The 17,231-nt window shown below is 42.7% G+C and overlaps 1 protein-coding gene across 3 annotated transcripts in view; it reads right to left on the bottom strand.

Moving 5' to 3' along the window:
- The window catches only part of sesn1 (sestrin 1), a 70,403-nt gene that overhangs the window by 6,595 nt on the left and 46,577 nt on the right, over positions 1-17,231 (bottom strand). Inside the window, exon 1 of one of the 3 annotated variants that reach the window (XM_021600704.2) lies at positions 144-436. The exons of 1 other annotated variant lie outside the window; for it this stretch is intronic. In XM_021600704.2, the coding sequence (XP_021456379.1) occupies positions 144-245 (102 nt within the window). In that variant the 5' untranslated portion in view covers positions 246-436. Of the gene's footprint in view, positions 1-143; positions 437-17,231 lie in introns of those variants that run through there. One more of the 3 variants, XM_021600703.2, reaches the window with a different exon arrangement.

Raw genomic sequence — 17,231 nt, 5'->3', positions numbered from 1 at the left:
CTCGAAGCCACAGAAAACAAGTGGCTAAAATGACATGAAATTGTCTTGTCACAAATTAATAATCTAAATTCCAAAACGAAAGCACGGGCTTTCCAAAACATGCATTCACTGTCAAAATAATTTCCCCTTTATTTTATTCTTACCTTTTTGCTTAGCCGTTCACACCGAGTGCATATTTTAAATACGTCTGTCACTGTAAATGAATCATTTTCAATGGTTTCTGTTGCTGCAGTTGCGTGCTTCATAATGTGTTCTCGGCGCGATCTTATGTTTTCAGGTATTCAAATATAAAGATCTACTTCGATGGCCGTTTCCTTTCTCGCTTTGTTTCTTGGGGGACTGGTTAATAAAGTGCTCAGTTGTCAGCCGGTGCTGTCCTACAGCAGAATACCGTTCTCTCTCTGCGGATACAGTCCGTAAATAAACGGAGCCTTGGTTGACTGACGTGCGCAAAAGCCAATCCCATGGCGAAAACAACCTCCATTCATCCAATGAGATATAAGGGGACGGAGAGAGGAGGAGTGAAATGTGTAGAGAGGTGAGCGTCTTAACTTGAGTACAGAGCGAGCCCCCACGAAAACATCATCAATCGTCTTTAATTTTGTTCCTTGCTGCTGCCATTTATTGGCAATGGATATCGACAGACCATCACTCTGCAGCGCACAATATGGCGTGAAATGGTCACTTCGACCAACTTGCCTGCTTATTATGGCTTTATTACATGATACATATCATTTTTCACCCCTTCCACCCACAGCTGACCCAGTACTACATGGACGTTTGCAGGCACCTGCTATCTTATGTCATGTACATTGAAAACAACAGAGACAAGAACTGCAAGTCCTTTACTCTGTGTGTTATAAACAGGATGGGGAGCATCACAACTGTAAATATGGCGGCAGATCTTATAATGGCACAGTAAGATACCTGGACAGTACAGGTCAACAAACAGCAAATCAATTCCAGCTTTCCACTTAGACTAGCAGTTCAGATAAAGCAGCCTTAAATCAAATCAAACAGGGCTGTATAGCACCTCAGACAAACCTACCAGGAAGTCTCGATAAAGACAGGAAACGGTTCTCTTTCTGGGTCTATCATAGAGCCTGTCAGTATAGACACCGCCTGGAGCGGATGATGTCACCAGTCACTGGTGTTAGTGTTTTGTACTGTACTCTGAAGTCATTTATGAGTCATTTTATAATGCTGTTTTGTCAGATGGTTGTAGCATGAAAAAGAGCTTTGGTCTAGATATGACTACTCAAAAAAAGGTACTGCAGTGGCATGAAATCTGAGTATCTGACAATTGTATTATAAATTAGTGGTGGTAAATAGCAGCTGCATAATTGTGATAATTGCTTATTACTGCAGCACATCTAGCCAGGTCAAGTGTTCCATGGCAGAGATACCAACAACAACCTCATTAGAAGCACAACGCCACTGGAAGGCTGATCATATTAATATTATCTAATAATACATTCAAGGCAGGGGTGGAAGAACCAAATAAAAACCTGCTAAAACAAGTTATATTAGGAGTGGTGGTGTGAGGGAGCCCAGATTGTTGTTTATCACCAAGCTGATCTGAACCAAGCTCCAATCTAACACTTTGGTTAAGAGCCTGGCTGCCTGGTTGATATGGGCCTGGCTAGATACATAGCACGCCATTTGGCAGACTCATTGTGTGACGATACCACCCCCCCCCCCCCCCCCCCCCCCCAACACTCCTGTTACCCCTAGGGAGGGGCGAGGGTTGGGGTAAACATGCCCTGGGGCTGGAGTCAGCACTCTACAGTTTCCCAGCAGCAGAGCGAGCACAGTGTGTGAGCCCCATGGCTCAGCAAAGTTGCAGAGCAGAAGAGGCCTGGTCAGCGTTCAGCTTACGACATGCCCTTTTCACATAAAAGAGTTAGCCTAGGCTAGGGCCCCGACTGGCCCCCAGCCCCCCGGACAAGGGACAGGGCCAAACACTATTTTCAGGGGCGTACACAGCCCTACCACACCACCACCTACTCGGGGGCTTTACTGTACCCACTCCAGCCAGGGGCGTAGTGGGGGCGGCGGTTACTATAACATCATGATGATTTGTTAGACTGCCGTGGGAGGCTGGTAGAGAGCCTGCAGGGATCCTTCTCAAGCTGGTTCTCACAGTGCAGATAGTGAGCCTCTGAGAAGAAGGGACAGAGGGATTGGACGTGGTCCTCTCTTCACTGAGTCTGAATGAGCAGTCTAACTGACCGGTGTAGAGGGTTTGACATCATTAACTCATTGCTGTGATATCTGGTGGCGTCTAACATTATGTCATAGCAGTTCTCTCAAAACACGCACACACAGGACTCGTGGAGAGCATTGTCACACATTAGTTAATATCCTACTGTTACAACTGACTGGGAATACATTCTAAGCTACAGATAAGACAAACAATGGTAGACATAGAAATATTACATACTTGGGTGTGGTGGCTGGGGTTCGAGAGGAGTAAGTTAGTTAATAGTTTACTAACAGGTCTCTATCACATCCATGCAACTGGTTTGTGATTTTTATAACATTTGATGGACAGGATAAAAGTAATTAAGATTAGAATGGGCCCTGAATAAACAAACAGCAAACATCAGACCAGTCACAAGTTCAAGCTCCGGTTCGAATTCCAAAACATTGATCCCTCTCAACTTGAAATTCAACCAACATGAAAGGACAACTCCATAAGAGAATGTAGAGAGGAATTTCAGTGTCACTCCCTTAACTTTGACAAAAGTAATTAACATGTATAATACATGCAAATATGTAACACATGATATTGTGTGATTTTGTACCTACTCTATAACTATTTATATTTTCATTTTAAGAGAGCCTGTAAAAATAAATTATTCAAAGAGTAGCATTTAAACACTTGGGCAATTAGGAAAAAAGTTTGAAAAAAGTTTAGAAGATGGCAATTGTAAATGCAAACTTTTTAGCTGCTTTTGCCAATAAAAAGAGGATACAAGTCAAAGGAATTAAAAGAGAAAGAGAAAGGAAGCCAAAACTAAAGCTGTACACATTATGTGCCCCAAAAGTGTCTGCAGGGTTTTTAACATGCGATGAAAATACAAGAGAGCGGAGAGACCAAATCACAAAACCGTGGGGAAGTTCAACAAGTGGTAGAAGTCCTCCTAACCAGTTCAAACCTGACCTTTCGCTTAGCAGAGAGGAAGCAAAAAACTCCCTCTCATACAATGACATAAGCCTAGCAACAGGCTTTCCCCAATCACAGGCCAGAACAACATTTACAGGGTCCAATCGTTTCTCTCGCTCTCCCCCTCTTGTTCCTCTGGTTTAAAAAAAAAAAAAAGGTTTTGCTAGAGCTGGGAGAGAGAGTTTGACTAACTTTTCACTCTGCTAACTAAATCTCCCAGCAAGTTTTAAGAGCTGTTTTGAGTGCGAGAATGTATACAAGTCAGTGTTGGTGTGTGCGTGGGGGGAGTAACAGGTAGACCTCTATCCGCAGCTTAACCCAGAGCAGTTTCACAAGAGCAGCCCACATCAACAGTGTACTGTATGCAGCATGCATGCATATTCCTTATGTCACTTTATTTCTCTCTGTCTTTTCATGCCGTTTACAGTTGAGGCTCTCCAGTTGTTGGTAACGTCTGTTTAAACTTAATGGACAGGAGATAAATCAACACAAAATATACATACAAATACACTACAGTTGACTCTTGTTCATTTGCAAAGAGTGAAAAGTAGGTATTTTCCCCTTTCCCCCCTCTTTCACCCTCCCTCTGTCGCTCTCCCACTCTTCAAACAACGCTCTTGGTTCGAGCCAGTCCATTCCATCACTAAGCAGTTAACATAACGGCTAAGACTTGGCATAACACTGCACAGTTAACCCTCACGTCCCCATCCATGTCCACTTTGAAGTTAAGGACAGTTGGAATTTTCTTCATTCACATGTCAAACAATGTCACACGTCACATTGTTCAAAATTGTACCTAAATTGCTTGCTTTTCTTTGTTTCTGCAGCTGCATAGCTATAATTGTATACCTGGAGATGGTGAGCCTTGAGTTATACATGTAACTGCCAAAATAATGGAAACACATGAGTAAATGAGGGATACAAAGCATATTGAAAGCAAGTGCTTCCACACAGGTGTGGTTCTTGAGTTAATTAAGCAATTAACATCCCATCATTACTTACGGTCATGCATAAAAATGCTGGGCAGGCCATTATTTTGGCTACCGTGGCTATGCCCTTATAGTATGGCAATGCCCCCATCCCCACGGCAAGAGTGGTCCCTGAATGGTTTAATGAGCATGAAAACACATGCCATGGCCATCTCAGCCAACAGATCACAACCAAACTGAACACTTTCTGAAGATTCTGGAGCGGCGCCTGAAACAGCGTTTTACACCACCATCAACAAAACACAAAATTATGGAATTTCTTGTGGAAGAATGAAGTTGCATTCCTCCGATAGAGGTAAATACACTTGCCAAGGTGCATTGAAGCGGTTAAGGCACATGGTGGCCCAACACCCTATTAAAACTTCTTAAGGCTAGGGGGCAGTATTCAGAAGTTTGGATGACTGAGGTGCCCAAGTAAACTGCCTGTTACTCAGGCCCAGAAGCTAGGATATGCATGGTAGTATTGGATAAAAAACACAAAAGTTTCTAAAACTGTTAAAATAATGTCTGAGTACAACAGAACTGATTTGGCAGGCGAAACCCAGAGGACAGATTGCAGTTCCTATGACTTCCACTAGATGTCAACAGTCTTTAGAAATAGTTTGATGTTTTTTTTTTCTTCTAAAAATGAAGTATTCATATTCTTTCTAAGTGTCACTCAGGTGGACTCTAGTGTTTTGGTGGGCGTGAATGAGACTGCGCTGCTCGTTTTCCTCCGGTATTGAAAACAGTTTATTACGTCTTAAATTTTATCGATTATTTACATATTAGGGTACCGGAGGTTGGATTAGAAAAGTTGTTTGAAATGTTTGGACCAAGTTTACAGGTAACTTATTAGATCCTTTGTAGGTATGTTGGGTGAGTTGGAACAGGTGTATTTCTGAATTAAACGCGCCAAATAAAACGGAAATGTTTGGGATATAAAGGACTATAAACGACTATTCATTGTGTAACAGACCTTGTGATTGAAAAAAGATGAAGATCTTCAAAGGTAAGCGTTTTATTTTATCGCTATTTCTGACTTTCGTGATGCATCTGCTTGGTTGGAAAATGTTTTTCTTGTTTTTGTATGTGGGGCGCTGTCCTCAGATAATTGCATGGTGTGCTTTCGCCGTAAAGCCTTTTTGAAATCTGACAAAGTGGCTGGATTGACAAGAAGTTAAGCTTTTAAATGATGTAAGACACTTGTATCTTCATGAATGTTTAATATTACAAATTTAGTATTTTTAAATTTCGCACTCTGCAATTGAACGGATGTTGTCAAATCGATCCAGGTAACTGGATTCTAGCCGTAAGTGATCCCTAAGAGGTTTAAGACACTATGTTGGGGGCCTCCCAAGTGGCTCAGTGGTCTGTTTAAGAGCCTGGCTGAACCAAACCAAGCTCCAATCCGGGTCACTACAGACCCGGGTTCGATTCCAGGCTATGTTACAACCGGCCGTGACCGGGAGACCCATAGGGCGGTGCACAATTGGACCAGCGACGTACAGGTGAAGGGAAAGTTTGGCTGGGACGGCTTTACTTGGCTCTTTACGCTCTAGCGACTCCTTGTGGCGGGCCGGGCACCTGCAAGCTGACACTGGTCGTCAGTTGAATGGTGTTTTCTCCAACACATTGGTGCGGCTGGCTTCCGGGTTAAGGTGGGTCATGTTTCGGAGGACGCATGACTCGACCTTCACCTCTCCCGAGCCTGTTGGGGAGTTGCAGCGATGAGAGAAGATCGTAATTGGATATCACAAAATTGGGGAGAAAAAGGGGGTGAAATACAAAAAAATTATAGATAAGAAAAAGACACTATGCTGGGGCATTAGGTAGCCTAGTGGTTAAATGCGTTGGGCCAGTAACCAAAAGGTTGCAGGTTCAAACCCCTGAGCCGACTAGGTGAAAAATATATGTCGATGTGCCCTTGCGCAAGGCACTTAACCCTAATTGCTCCTGTAAGTCGCTCTGGATAAGAGCGTCTGCTAAATGACGGTTTTTATTTTGGCAGTTACCTGTATGTTGCTGTCGATCAGTGGTCCTCTACATAGCCTAACAACAATAGTAACCGGTGAGAATTGATTCATGCATTTTTCAGAAAGTCAAACTCGAAGAGCAACAGGTGAGAACCTGGGAACCACTGACATTATATAAACCAGAGTTTAAATCCTCTAATTCCTCCCTCTACTCCCCCTCCCCTCTCTATTTCCCTCTCATTTTCTCTACTCCCCCTCCCCTCTCTGATGTGTGTTTATTCTGGCATGCTATCAGAGTGCAGCAGCCTCGCCAAACGCCGGCTTTCCTGAGCCGAGAGGCGCGGTTGAGAGCAACGGGCCCGGCCCAGGACAAACGCACACCAGGAGGAAACCGCTTTCCCTGGATTCCATGAAGTGGAGCGGAACTCCATGGAGCAAAGAGCACAACAATGTAATAGATTGCAGTGAGGGTAGAGAGGAGGGAGGAATCTAAAACAAAAGAGAGAAAAAAACATCCAAAACATTTTCCTCCTCTTTATGATTTGTGCTAACATACAGTAACCCCAACCCCCCTCTAACTCTCCCTGATCTCCTCTTCCGGAGTTCGGTGCCTCACAGGGTTCACCTCTGGGAACTGTGGAAGATACCACGTTTTTTTTTCACTGCAGAGGGGTGCAGGAAAGAGTTCAAAGGGTAAAGATTAGGGCCCAGAGAGGTTTAAGAGGAAGAGGGTGTGCATGGTAAAGAAGCATACACAAAGATCTGGGGTCAGTTAACCATCCCAAAACTAGAACCTTTACCATTGGGGGGGAAGACAAATCTGACCTTAGATCAGTGAGATGCAACATGCAGCTCCAAACTATCCAGTGGTGAGCTGTGGGTCTCATGGCAGTCAGTACCAGCTGTGGTTTTTGGTTTGTGAGAACCAGACTCAGCTCACATCCGGGACTCTATCCAACACATCCCTGATCAGATTATAATAACCCTTAATAAGCATTCACAACAGATCCAACCCCTCACCTGATGGACAATGATGCACTCCCCTAACTCTCCATCTCCACAAACAACAGTAAAAAAACACAAAAAAAAACATTTAAAAAAAACGCTCACCATTGGCCAATGTTCCAACACTAATGTGAGTAGTGTCACTAAATCATAGGTAACAACACCTCATAACTTCTATAAAACTCCATGAACCTCTCTGCTCTGCCAGCCGCTACATAGGGCGTTATCAGTCTCATCTGATTGCTCATACGGTTAAAGGAAAGAAAAACAATGAAAGTGTAAATTAACTCTTTGTATGAAAGAGCGGGACTGAGAGAAGAGCAGGCATGGGGGGGTCAACTTCAAGGTTGGACAGGTCTTACTATAGCACATTATGGAAGTGTGAAAGAGTGCAGATATGAGAGGGATGTCCAAGTCTGATCCTGTCCACCGATTATGAATGACTGACATACCGGGCAGCGGACAGACAGTCCGATGTAACATGTCACAGACATAATGGCAAACATCCGAGATATGACAAGTGCATTCTCCCTCTCAATAACTGTGTGTAATATATAGTGGGGCAAAAAAGTATTTAGTCAGCCACCAATTGTGCAAGTTCTCCCACTTAAAAAGATGAGAGGCCTGTAATCATCATAAGTACACTTCAACTATGACAGACAAAATGAGAAGAAAAAAAATCCAGAAAATCACATTGAAGGATTTTTAATGAATTTGCTAATTATGGTGGAAAATAACTATTTGGTCAATAACAAAAGTTTCTCAATACTTTGTTATATACCCTTTGTTGGCAATGACAGAGGTCAAACGTTTTCTGTAAGTCTTCACATGGTTTTCACACACTGTTGCTGGTATTTTGGCCTATTCCTCCATGCTGATCTCCTCTAGAGCAGTGATGTTTTGGGGCTGTTGCTGGGCAACACGGACTTTCAACTCCCTCCAAAGATTTTCTATGGGGTTGAGATCTGGAGACTGGCTAGGCCACTCCAGGACCTTGAAATGCTTCTTACGAAGCCACTCCTTCGTTGCCCGGGCGGTGTGTTTGGGATCATTGTCATGCTGAAAGACCCAGCCACGTTTCATCTTCAATGCCCTTGCTGATGGAAGGAGGTTTTCACTCAAAATCTCACGATACATGGCCCCATTCATTCTTTCCTTTACACAGATCAGTCGTCCTGGTCCCTTTGCAGAAAAACAGCCCCAAAGCATAATGTTTCCACCCCCATGCTTCACAGTAGGTATGGTGTTCTTTGGATGCAACTCAGCATTCTTTGTCCTCCAAACACGACAGAGTTTTTACCAAAAAGTTATATTTTGGTTTCATCTGACCATATGACATTCTCCCAATTTTCTTCTGGATCATCCAAATGTTCTCTAGCAAACTTCAGACGGGCCTGGACATGTACTGGCTTAAGCAGGGGGACACGTCTGGCACTGCAGGATTTGAGTCCCTGGCGGCGTAGTGTGTTACTGATGGTAGGCTTTGTTACTTTCGTCCCAGCTCTCTGCAGGTCATTCACTAGGTCCCCCCGTGTGGTTCTGGAATTTTTGCTCACCGTTCTTGTGATCATTTTGATGCTCTCCCTCCTGCCCGGCAGTGGTATTTTTTCCATTTTGTTTCCTGTGTGTCATGAGTATCCAGCTTCACTATGAAGCAGAGAGGATGTGATATTGCCTAATCGCTGTGGCGCTACCTTTTTCCCCAGGTCCCGTTACCTCATAACTAGACGATGAGCTCCGGCACCGGCCGGCTGAACAAACCACTGGCAGAGCCCTGTTAGAACGGCCCACCACAGCCAGAACGGACCTGTTAATATTTGATTGTTTCTGAAATGCCTATTTGGTCGAGCAGAACATCTCTCTCTCTCTCAAATATGGAGGGAGGAGAATGTAGTGGCTGTAACCAGCTGAGGCCCTGCATCCATCCATTTTCCCTTCTCAGGTCTTCTGGTCTCTCCTCATCTTTCCCTCCTTCCCTTCTTTAGGGTCGCCATCTCTCACTGTGACTAGCTTCCTCTCCCTCGATTTCGTCTTTAAATGTTCTATAGTGGTAGAGATTAGTCAACAGTGGTATTTACAGTATAACGAGCATACACTGAATGTTCTGCCTCACTTTTTCCAGGGGAATAAGAACCAAAAACACAAAGTGCATGGACACCATCTCAAATCAAACGTTATTGGTCACATACACATATTTAGCAATGTTATTGCGAGTGTAGCAAAATGCTTGAGTTCCTAGCTCCAACAGTGCAGTAGTATCAAACAGTTCACAACAATACACATCTAAAAGTTAAGAAATATATAAATATTAGATTGAGTAATGTCGGAATGACAGTCAGCCATGCATTTACTTCCCATTACATGACAATGTATGTTCAATAGCAAACAGGGGAAATCAATGATTACATATTGGGATATTATTTTTGACAATATACCAAATCATTTTGACAATGTCGCAATATTATCTGTTCCACTAGTTGGCTGTATCTGCACCAAAAATCCAGTATTTTTCCTTCTTAGCTTTTTCAATCTTCTTTTTAAATAGGAAGTCAATTCATTTTACAGCACTTTTATTTCCATGAATGACAAAAACTAGTTCTCATGCTCTCTCTTGTCCCTCTGCAGCAGATATATGGTGAGCAATATGTTTGGAACATCGAATCACAATACATATAGAATTGTGAGAATTGCATATCATATCGGCACTTAAGTATCGGGTAGAGGTCGACCGATTAATCGGAATGGCGGATTAATTAGGGCCGATTTCAAGTTTTCATAACAATCGGAAATTGGTATTTTTTCTGCCTCGTTCAGGGGCAGAAAGACAGATTTTCACCTTGTCAGCTCGGGGGATCCAATTTTGCAACCTTACAGTTAACTAGTCCAACGCAATAACGACCTGCCTCTCTCTCGTTGCACTCCACAAGGAGACTGCCTGTTACGCGAATGCAATAAGCCAAGGTAAGTTTAATGCTAGCTAGCAACTTATTGTTACGTTCCCCAGTTTATGTGTTGTAGTTTGTGTATTTGCATGTGTTTATTTCAGGAAATGGCTTCCTGAAATCCCTCAAGCAGCTGATTGGTCGACTCCAGGGCTAATTGGAGAGCTGACCCCGCCCCCTCGTCAAGACACAGCTGTCTCCAATTACACATTCATTCTGAAGCTATATAAAAGCCAGTGTTCTGTTCAGGAAAGAGATATTGTTGCAGAGAGATTTGCTGGGAGGTCATTGCAGAGATTTTGCTAGAGAGATTTTCTGGGAGGTCATTGCAGAGCGATTGATTGTGATAGATTTGCTAGAGAGATTTTCTGGGAGGTCATTGCATAGGGATTTTGCTAGAGGTTGATTTTGCTAGAGGTTGATTCTGCTGGGAGTTCATTGCTGAGAGTTGGTATGTTCTGTAAGTTTGTTGCTCAGGTAGAGCTTATTTGATGTCCTTTGTTTCTTAGTTTGTTTGTGAAATTGTTTAATATTCTGTTTCATTTGTTCCCAGGGGGAAAGGGGAAGGCACCTTGGGAGTGTTTAGGCAAGAGGCCCGCGGGCATACATATACAGTGCCTTGCGAAAGTATTCGGCCCCCTTGAACTTTGCGACCTTTTGCCACATTTCAGGCTTCAAACAAAGATATAAAACTGTATTTTTTTGTGAAGAATCAACAACAAGTGGGACACAATCATGAAGTGGAACGACATTTATTGGATATTTCAAACTTTTTTAACAAATCAAAAACTGAAATATTGGGCGTGCAAAATTATTCAGCCCCCTTAAGTTAATACTTTGTAGCGCCACCTTTTGCTGCGATTACAGCTGTAAGTCGCTTGGGGTATGTCTCTATCAGTTTTGCACATCGAGAGACTGACATTTTTTCCCATTCCTCCTTGCAAAACAGCTCGAGCTCAGTGAGGTTGGATGGAGAGCATTTGTGAACAAGAGTTTTCAGTTCTTTCCACAGATTCTCGATTGGATTCAGGTCTGGACTTTGACTTGGCCATTCTAACACCTGGATATGTTTCTTTTTGAACCATTCCATTGTAGATTTTGCTTTATGTTTTGGATCATTGTCTTGTTGGAAGACAAATCTCCGTCCCAGTCTCAGGTCTTTTGCAGACACCATCAGGTTTTCTTCCAGAATGGTCCTGTATTTGGCTCCATCCATCTTCCCATCAATTTTAACCATCTCCCCTGTCCCTGCTGAAGAAAAGCAGGCCCAAACCATGATGCTGCCACCACCATGTTTGACAGTAGGGATGGTGTGTTCAGCTGTGTTGCTTTTACGCCAAACATGACGTTTTGCATTGTTGCCAAAAAGTTCAATTTTGGTTTCATCTGACCAGAGCACCTTCTTCCACATGTTTGGTGTGTCTCCCAGGTGGCTTGTGGCAAACTTTAAACAACACTTTTTATGGATATCTTTAAGAAATGGCTTTCTTCTTGCCACTCTTCCATAAAGGCCAGATTTGTGCAATATACGACGGATTGTTGTCCTATGGACAGAGTCTCCCACCTCAGCTGTAGATCTCTGCAGTTCATCCAGAGTGATCATGGGCCTCTTGGCTGCATCTCTGATCAGTCTTCTCCTTGTATGAGCTGAAAGTTTAGAGGGACGGCCAGGTCTTGGTAGATTTGCAGTGGTCTGATACTCCTTCCATTTCAATATTATCGCTTGCACAGTGCTCCTTGAGATGTTTAAAGCTTGGGAAATCTTTTTGTATCCAAATCCGGCTTTAAACTTCTTCACAACAGTATCTCGGACCTGCCTGGTGTGTTCCTTGTTCTTCGTGATGCTCTCTGCGCTTTTAACGGACCTCTGAGACTATCACAGTGCAGGTGCATTTATACGGAGACTTGATTACACACAGGTGGATTGTATTTATCATCATTAGTCATTTAGGTCAACATTGGATCATTCAGAGATCCTCACTGAACTTCTGGAGAGAGTTTGCTGCACTGAAAGTAAAGGGGCTGAATAATTTTGCACGCCCAATTTTTCAGTTTTTGATTTGTTAAAAAAGTTTGAAATATCCAATAAATGTCGTTCCACTTCATGATTGTGTCCCACTTGTTGTTGATTCTTCACAAAAAAATACAGTTTTTCATCTTTATGTTTGAAGCCTGAAATGTGGCAAAAGGTCGCAAAGTTCAAGGGGGCCGAATACTTTCGCAAGGCACTGTACCCGTAGTATATTCATTGTCTAGGCACATTAGGTAAGACCTGGGCGGACCACCCCCTGTATTTTGGTTAGGGCACCAGGTGGTGCTAAATTAGGTAAGTAGTGGGTAGGCAGGTAAGATAGGAGAGGGGGGGGCTTTGAGATTGACTTTCTTTGCTTTGGTTCCGTCCAGCCCCTTTTCCCCATATTACCGTGTAAAGGAATAAAGTCCTTGTAAACGGTACCACATTCTGCCTGTTGTCATCCTTACTCGCACCTACAAGTCCATACCTTTTTCACTTCACGGAGAGTTTAGTTGTAGCAGGGACTTGCGTTCTCTTCATAGAGGCGTGCGTAACACATCTTATAAAAAACAATCAATCATAATCACTAGTTAACTACACATGGTTGATGATATTACTAGATATTATCTAGCGTGTCCTGTGTTGCATATAATCTGACTGAGCATACAAGTATCTAAGTATCTGACTGAGCAGTGGTAGGCAGAAGCAGGCGCGTAAACATTCATTCAAACAGCACTTTCGGGCGTTTTGCCAGCAGCTCTTCGTTGTGCGTCAAGCATTGCGCTGTTTATAACTTCAAACCTATCAACTCCCGAGATGAGGCTGGTGTGACAGAAGTGAAATGGCTGGCTAGTTAGCGCGCGCTAATAGTGTTTCAAACTTCACTCGCTCTGAGCCTTGGGGTGGTTGTTTCCCTTGCTCTGCATGGGTAACGCTGCTTCGATGTGGTGGCTGTTGTCGTTGTGTTCCTGGTTCGAACCCAGGGAGGAGCGAGGAGAGGGACGGAAGCTATACTGTTACACTGGCAATACTAAAGTGCCTATAAGAACATCCAAAGGTTAATGAAATACAAATGGTATAGAGCAAAATAGTCCTATAATAACTATAACTTCTTACCTGGGAATATTGAAGACTCATGTTAAAAGGAACCACCAGCTTTCATATGTTCTCATGTTCTGAGCAAGGAACTGAAACGTTACATGGCACATATTGCACTTTTACGTTCTTCTCCAACACTTTGTTTTTGCATTATTTAAACCAAATTTAACATGTTTCATTATCTACTTGAGGCTAAATTGATTTTATTGATGTATTATATTAAGTTAAAATAAGTGTTGTAATTGTCATTATTACAAATACATTTTTTTAAATAATAAAAAAAAAAAAAAAACAAAAAAAAAACAAAAAAAAAAAAAAAATCGGCTGATTAATCGGTATCGGCTTTTATGGTCCTCCAATAAATCGGTCGACCTCTAGTATCGGGATAATATCGTATGGTCCCTGGCAATTACCAGCCCTACTGCTTAACCTGAACATACGTTTGCCAAGAACACACACACAAAAAAGCATAGAATGAACAAGAGTAGGCTTACATACACGCTAGACAGAAATGCTAGTCCAAAAGGGAATTCAAGGTACATTTTTGGTAAATCTGAAGTCTGACGAATTTTGGAAAAACTGATTTCTTCAGACAAACATGTTGACCATGTAAGGTTTAGTGCAACTGACATGTTGTCTCATGGATGACAGTCTCCCATGTCTATCTAACAAAAACTACTGTAATACTTGGACTCTCAGGACAGGAGATTTAGAGAATAAGGGACTGGCTGGTGAAACATCTCCCTCACTCTGTGATGTGTGTGTGTGGTCGGTTGAGCAGTCCTCTGATGGCGTGGGCTGCGGTTGAGATGTTTGCCCTGTGGTTAATCAACAACAGGACCATACAAGCAGGAGAGGAGAAGAAAATCTTCCATACGGCTCACGGGACTTTAGACTTACCTCCATGACCATAACAAGGATGGAGAGAGAGAGAAGGCGGAGAAGGGTTTTTCCGACACAGTGCGAGTGAGAAATGGGAGAGAGAACCTCACGGGTAAGCAAACACTGTGTATCATCAGTCTGGAGTGACATCATTGTCCCAGAGAATCAATAACTAGCCACTTCCAATTTGAAAATCGATTACTGTGCACCCACACACCTGGAGGAGCACAAACTTGTAACATAGAAAAGACACACATTTACATGCACACACAAATTCTCAGCTAGGATTAAGATCTCTTCAGTGAATAGGCAGCCAATTTGAGGAGAAACTCCAGTCAGAGTTACTGATTGAAGGCTCAAACAGATTTCCCTCTCAGGTTTCAGCCTTCCCCAATCCCTCCCCGACAAATCACAATCATCCTGTCCTCCCCCTCACCCCATCTCTCCCACTCCCTAAATCTCCCAGACTCCATTATCCCTCCTCCACAACATCCTCTTTTCACCCCCTCTCTCTGTCCCCAGCATGTTATTATGTTGCGGTACTGAAAGGAGAAACCACTAATAAAATGGTCATGCCATGAAGTCATGTGACAGGCTGAAAGATAAGCCACAGGTAATAAAATAGAAGACACACACTCACAAGCACAGATGGCCCAGCAGAAGTACAAACTATTTGCCATGCTGTCATTCAATACAACCTCAGCACAATGGAACAATCTTTCACCAGTTTTGTCAGTCATGCATACAGTCTGAGGCTCCCATCTTACATTAAAAAACAACAACTTTAAAACCTTTATTTAACTAGGCAAGTCAGTTAAGAACAAATTCTTATTTACAATGACGGCCTACAGGGGAACAGTGCCCCTTGTTCAGGGGCATTCGGGGATCAGCTCGGGGATTCGATCCAGCAACCTTTCGGTTACTGAGGACAACGCTCTAACCACTAGGCTACCTTCCGCCCCATAACCTGTCCTTGACTGAAGATTAGGATTCAATTGCACTTGGCAACTAAAATTATGAGCCCGCATATATCATATACAGGCAAATGCACATGACCTCAGTGATTTAAAAATATATAGAGATCCATTATCTGTTCTACATACTTTATATCTGGTTTAAGTTTCCACTGTAAATGTTTTCGGATCCCGAAAAACTTTTTTTGGGCAGCAGCGGCCACAATTTACCAGCGGCGGTGCGATGCTGCTAAATGCATATTGGGGAAACTGCTTAAAGTTACAAAGTTCATATATGAAATCCAATACCCTCAGATCACCCCTCTCCAGTGCCAAGACAAAGAGCTAACAGAAGGTTGTCAGAGGTTTCATCACTAACAGGAGAGCAATCAGACGGACAAGGCTGTTGTCAACATAATGAGCAACTGAGCCCTATATCTCAAACCAGCCACGCATTCACCTTCTCACCGACAGAGCGAGAGAAAGCGAGAAACGTAGACAGACCCGGCTCTATGAGCCCACCGCCCACAAAATGGAGGTGGAAACTGAGCTGCACATCCTAACCTCCTGCCAAATGTATGACCATATTATAGAGACACATATTTCCCTCAGATTACACAGACCAACAAAGAATTTGAAAAAGCATCAAATTTTGATAAACTCCCATATCTATTGGGTGAAATATCACAGTGTGCCATCACAGCAGCAAGATGTGAGTCTTGCTGCAATGAGAAAAGGGAAACCAGTGGAGAACAAACACCATTGTAAATACAACCTATATTTATCTGTCTATTTATTTAGAAATGTCTCCATTCTTTTGAAACTGTTGGGAGTTTAACTGTTCATTTCTGATTGTTTACCTCACTTTTTAAAATTATCTATTTCACTTGCTTTGGCAATGTAAACATATGTTTCCCAAGCCAATAAAGCCAATTTTGGGGGGGGTGCAACGTCACTATCTCAATAACAAGTTACAGAACAGAATAGAGGGGAAGAAAAAAAACAACTGGTAACCAAGAAAAACAAATATGAGACAGCGGCTAAGCAGAGATGTGAACAGAATACCTGGGGGTTGCTGTGTGAGATCTATTTGTATTTGGGTGTGTTTTACACAACCCCTTGCATGTCTCTCATCATCACATACCGTAGATATATTTTATTGTAGTTTCTAACATAGGCATTTTCTTGTTGTTGCCAACAACATACTGTAAGCCCTATTGCTGTCTGTCTTTATGTAGACATTGGACTTGAATAGAACTGTGTGGGCTAGCGGGGAATATTCTCTATTCTTCACCAGCCCAGCTAAGTCTGGATCAGCTACAGGGGTATGATCTGTCTGTATTCACATACTGAGGTGTCTGTCCATCTCTTGTAGAGGCACATATGGCACACAGACACCAAATGTCTACAGCCCTCAGTATGCATGTATGTATGTATGTATGTATGTATGTATGTATGTATGTATGTATGTATGTATGTATGCATGTATGCATGTATGCATGTATGCATGTGCCTGCCAGTATTTATAACCCTGAGAATGTTTGGTGGGCCCATCTGACTAGACTTTAACAATGACCACTAAAACGTGTCAGCAGATAGCTACTGCCTCTGAACGCAGACTCAGAGGAAAGGTTGATTTGAAAATCCAATGATCCATGTTATCATTGGTGTGTGTGTCCATGTATGTGTAGAGCAGTGGTCACCAACTGATCTCGAAGGCATTCCTAGTCGATCATCAAACATTTATGTAAAAAACAAAACAATGATAAAGCCTTGTGCTCCAATTTGTATTTAATTTGTTTCATGCAGTTGGCAGTAGGTGTCCTTGATTCAGTAGCCCTATCACCAGGAGGGCAAAGTGCTCCCATTTTTAACCATTTAATGTGTCTCCGCCTACCAGGCAGGCCCAGACAGCAAATCAAGTGCCCTTATAGGCCTACCGCTGGCCAATCAGATAGCTCAGATCACCGTGTCTGCACAGTTTCCTTGAGCCATAGACTGTAAAAAGAAGACTTGAACGCACAGCAAAGTTGATACTGTGAGATTTCAAAACATGACTTGAGGCACTCAATGAATACAGCTGCTGTTTTTATAAGTAAGTTCACGTTTAAGTTGTTATTCAACACTGTCAACACTTTGTTAAACACTTTTATATAAGCCGTAAAATGTGAGTTCTCCCTACTTCCACTCACGCTACAACCGGCACTGCAGCTGTACAGAATGA

Source organism: Oncorhynchus mykiss, chromosome 4 (assembly GCF_013265735.2).
Source record: "Oncorhynchus mykiss isolate Arlee chromosome 4, USDA_OmykA_1.1, whole genome shotgun sequence".
Lineage (NCBI taxonomy): Eukaryota > Metazoa > Chordata > Actinopteri > Salmoniformes > Salmonidae > Oncorhynchus > Oncorhynchus mykiss.
Note: the sequence above shows the minus strand (reverse complement) of the source record. Positions and strands in the feature narration are given on the sequence as shown.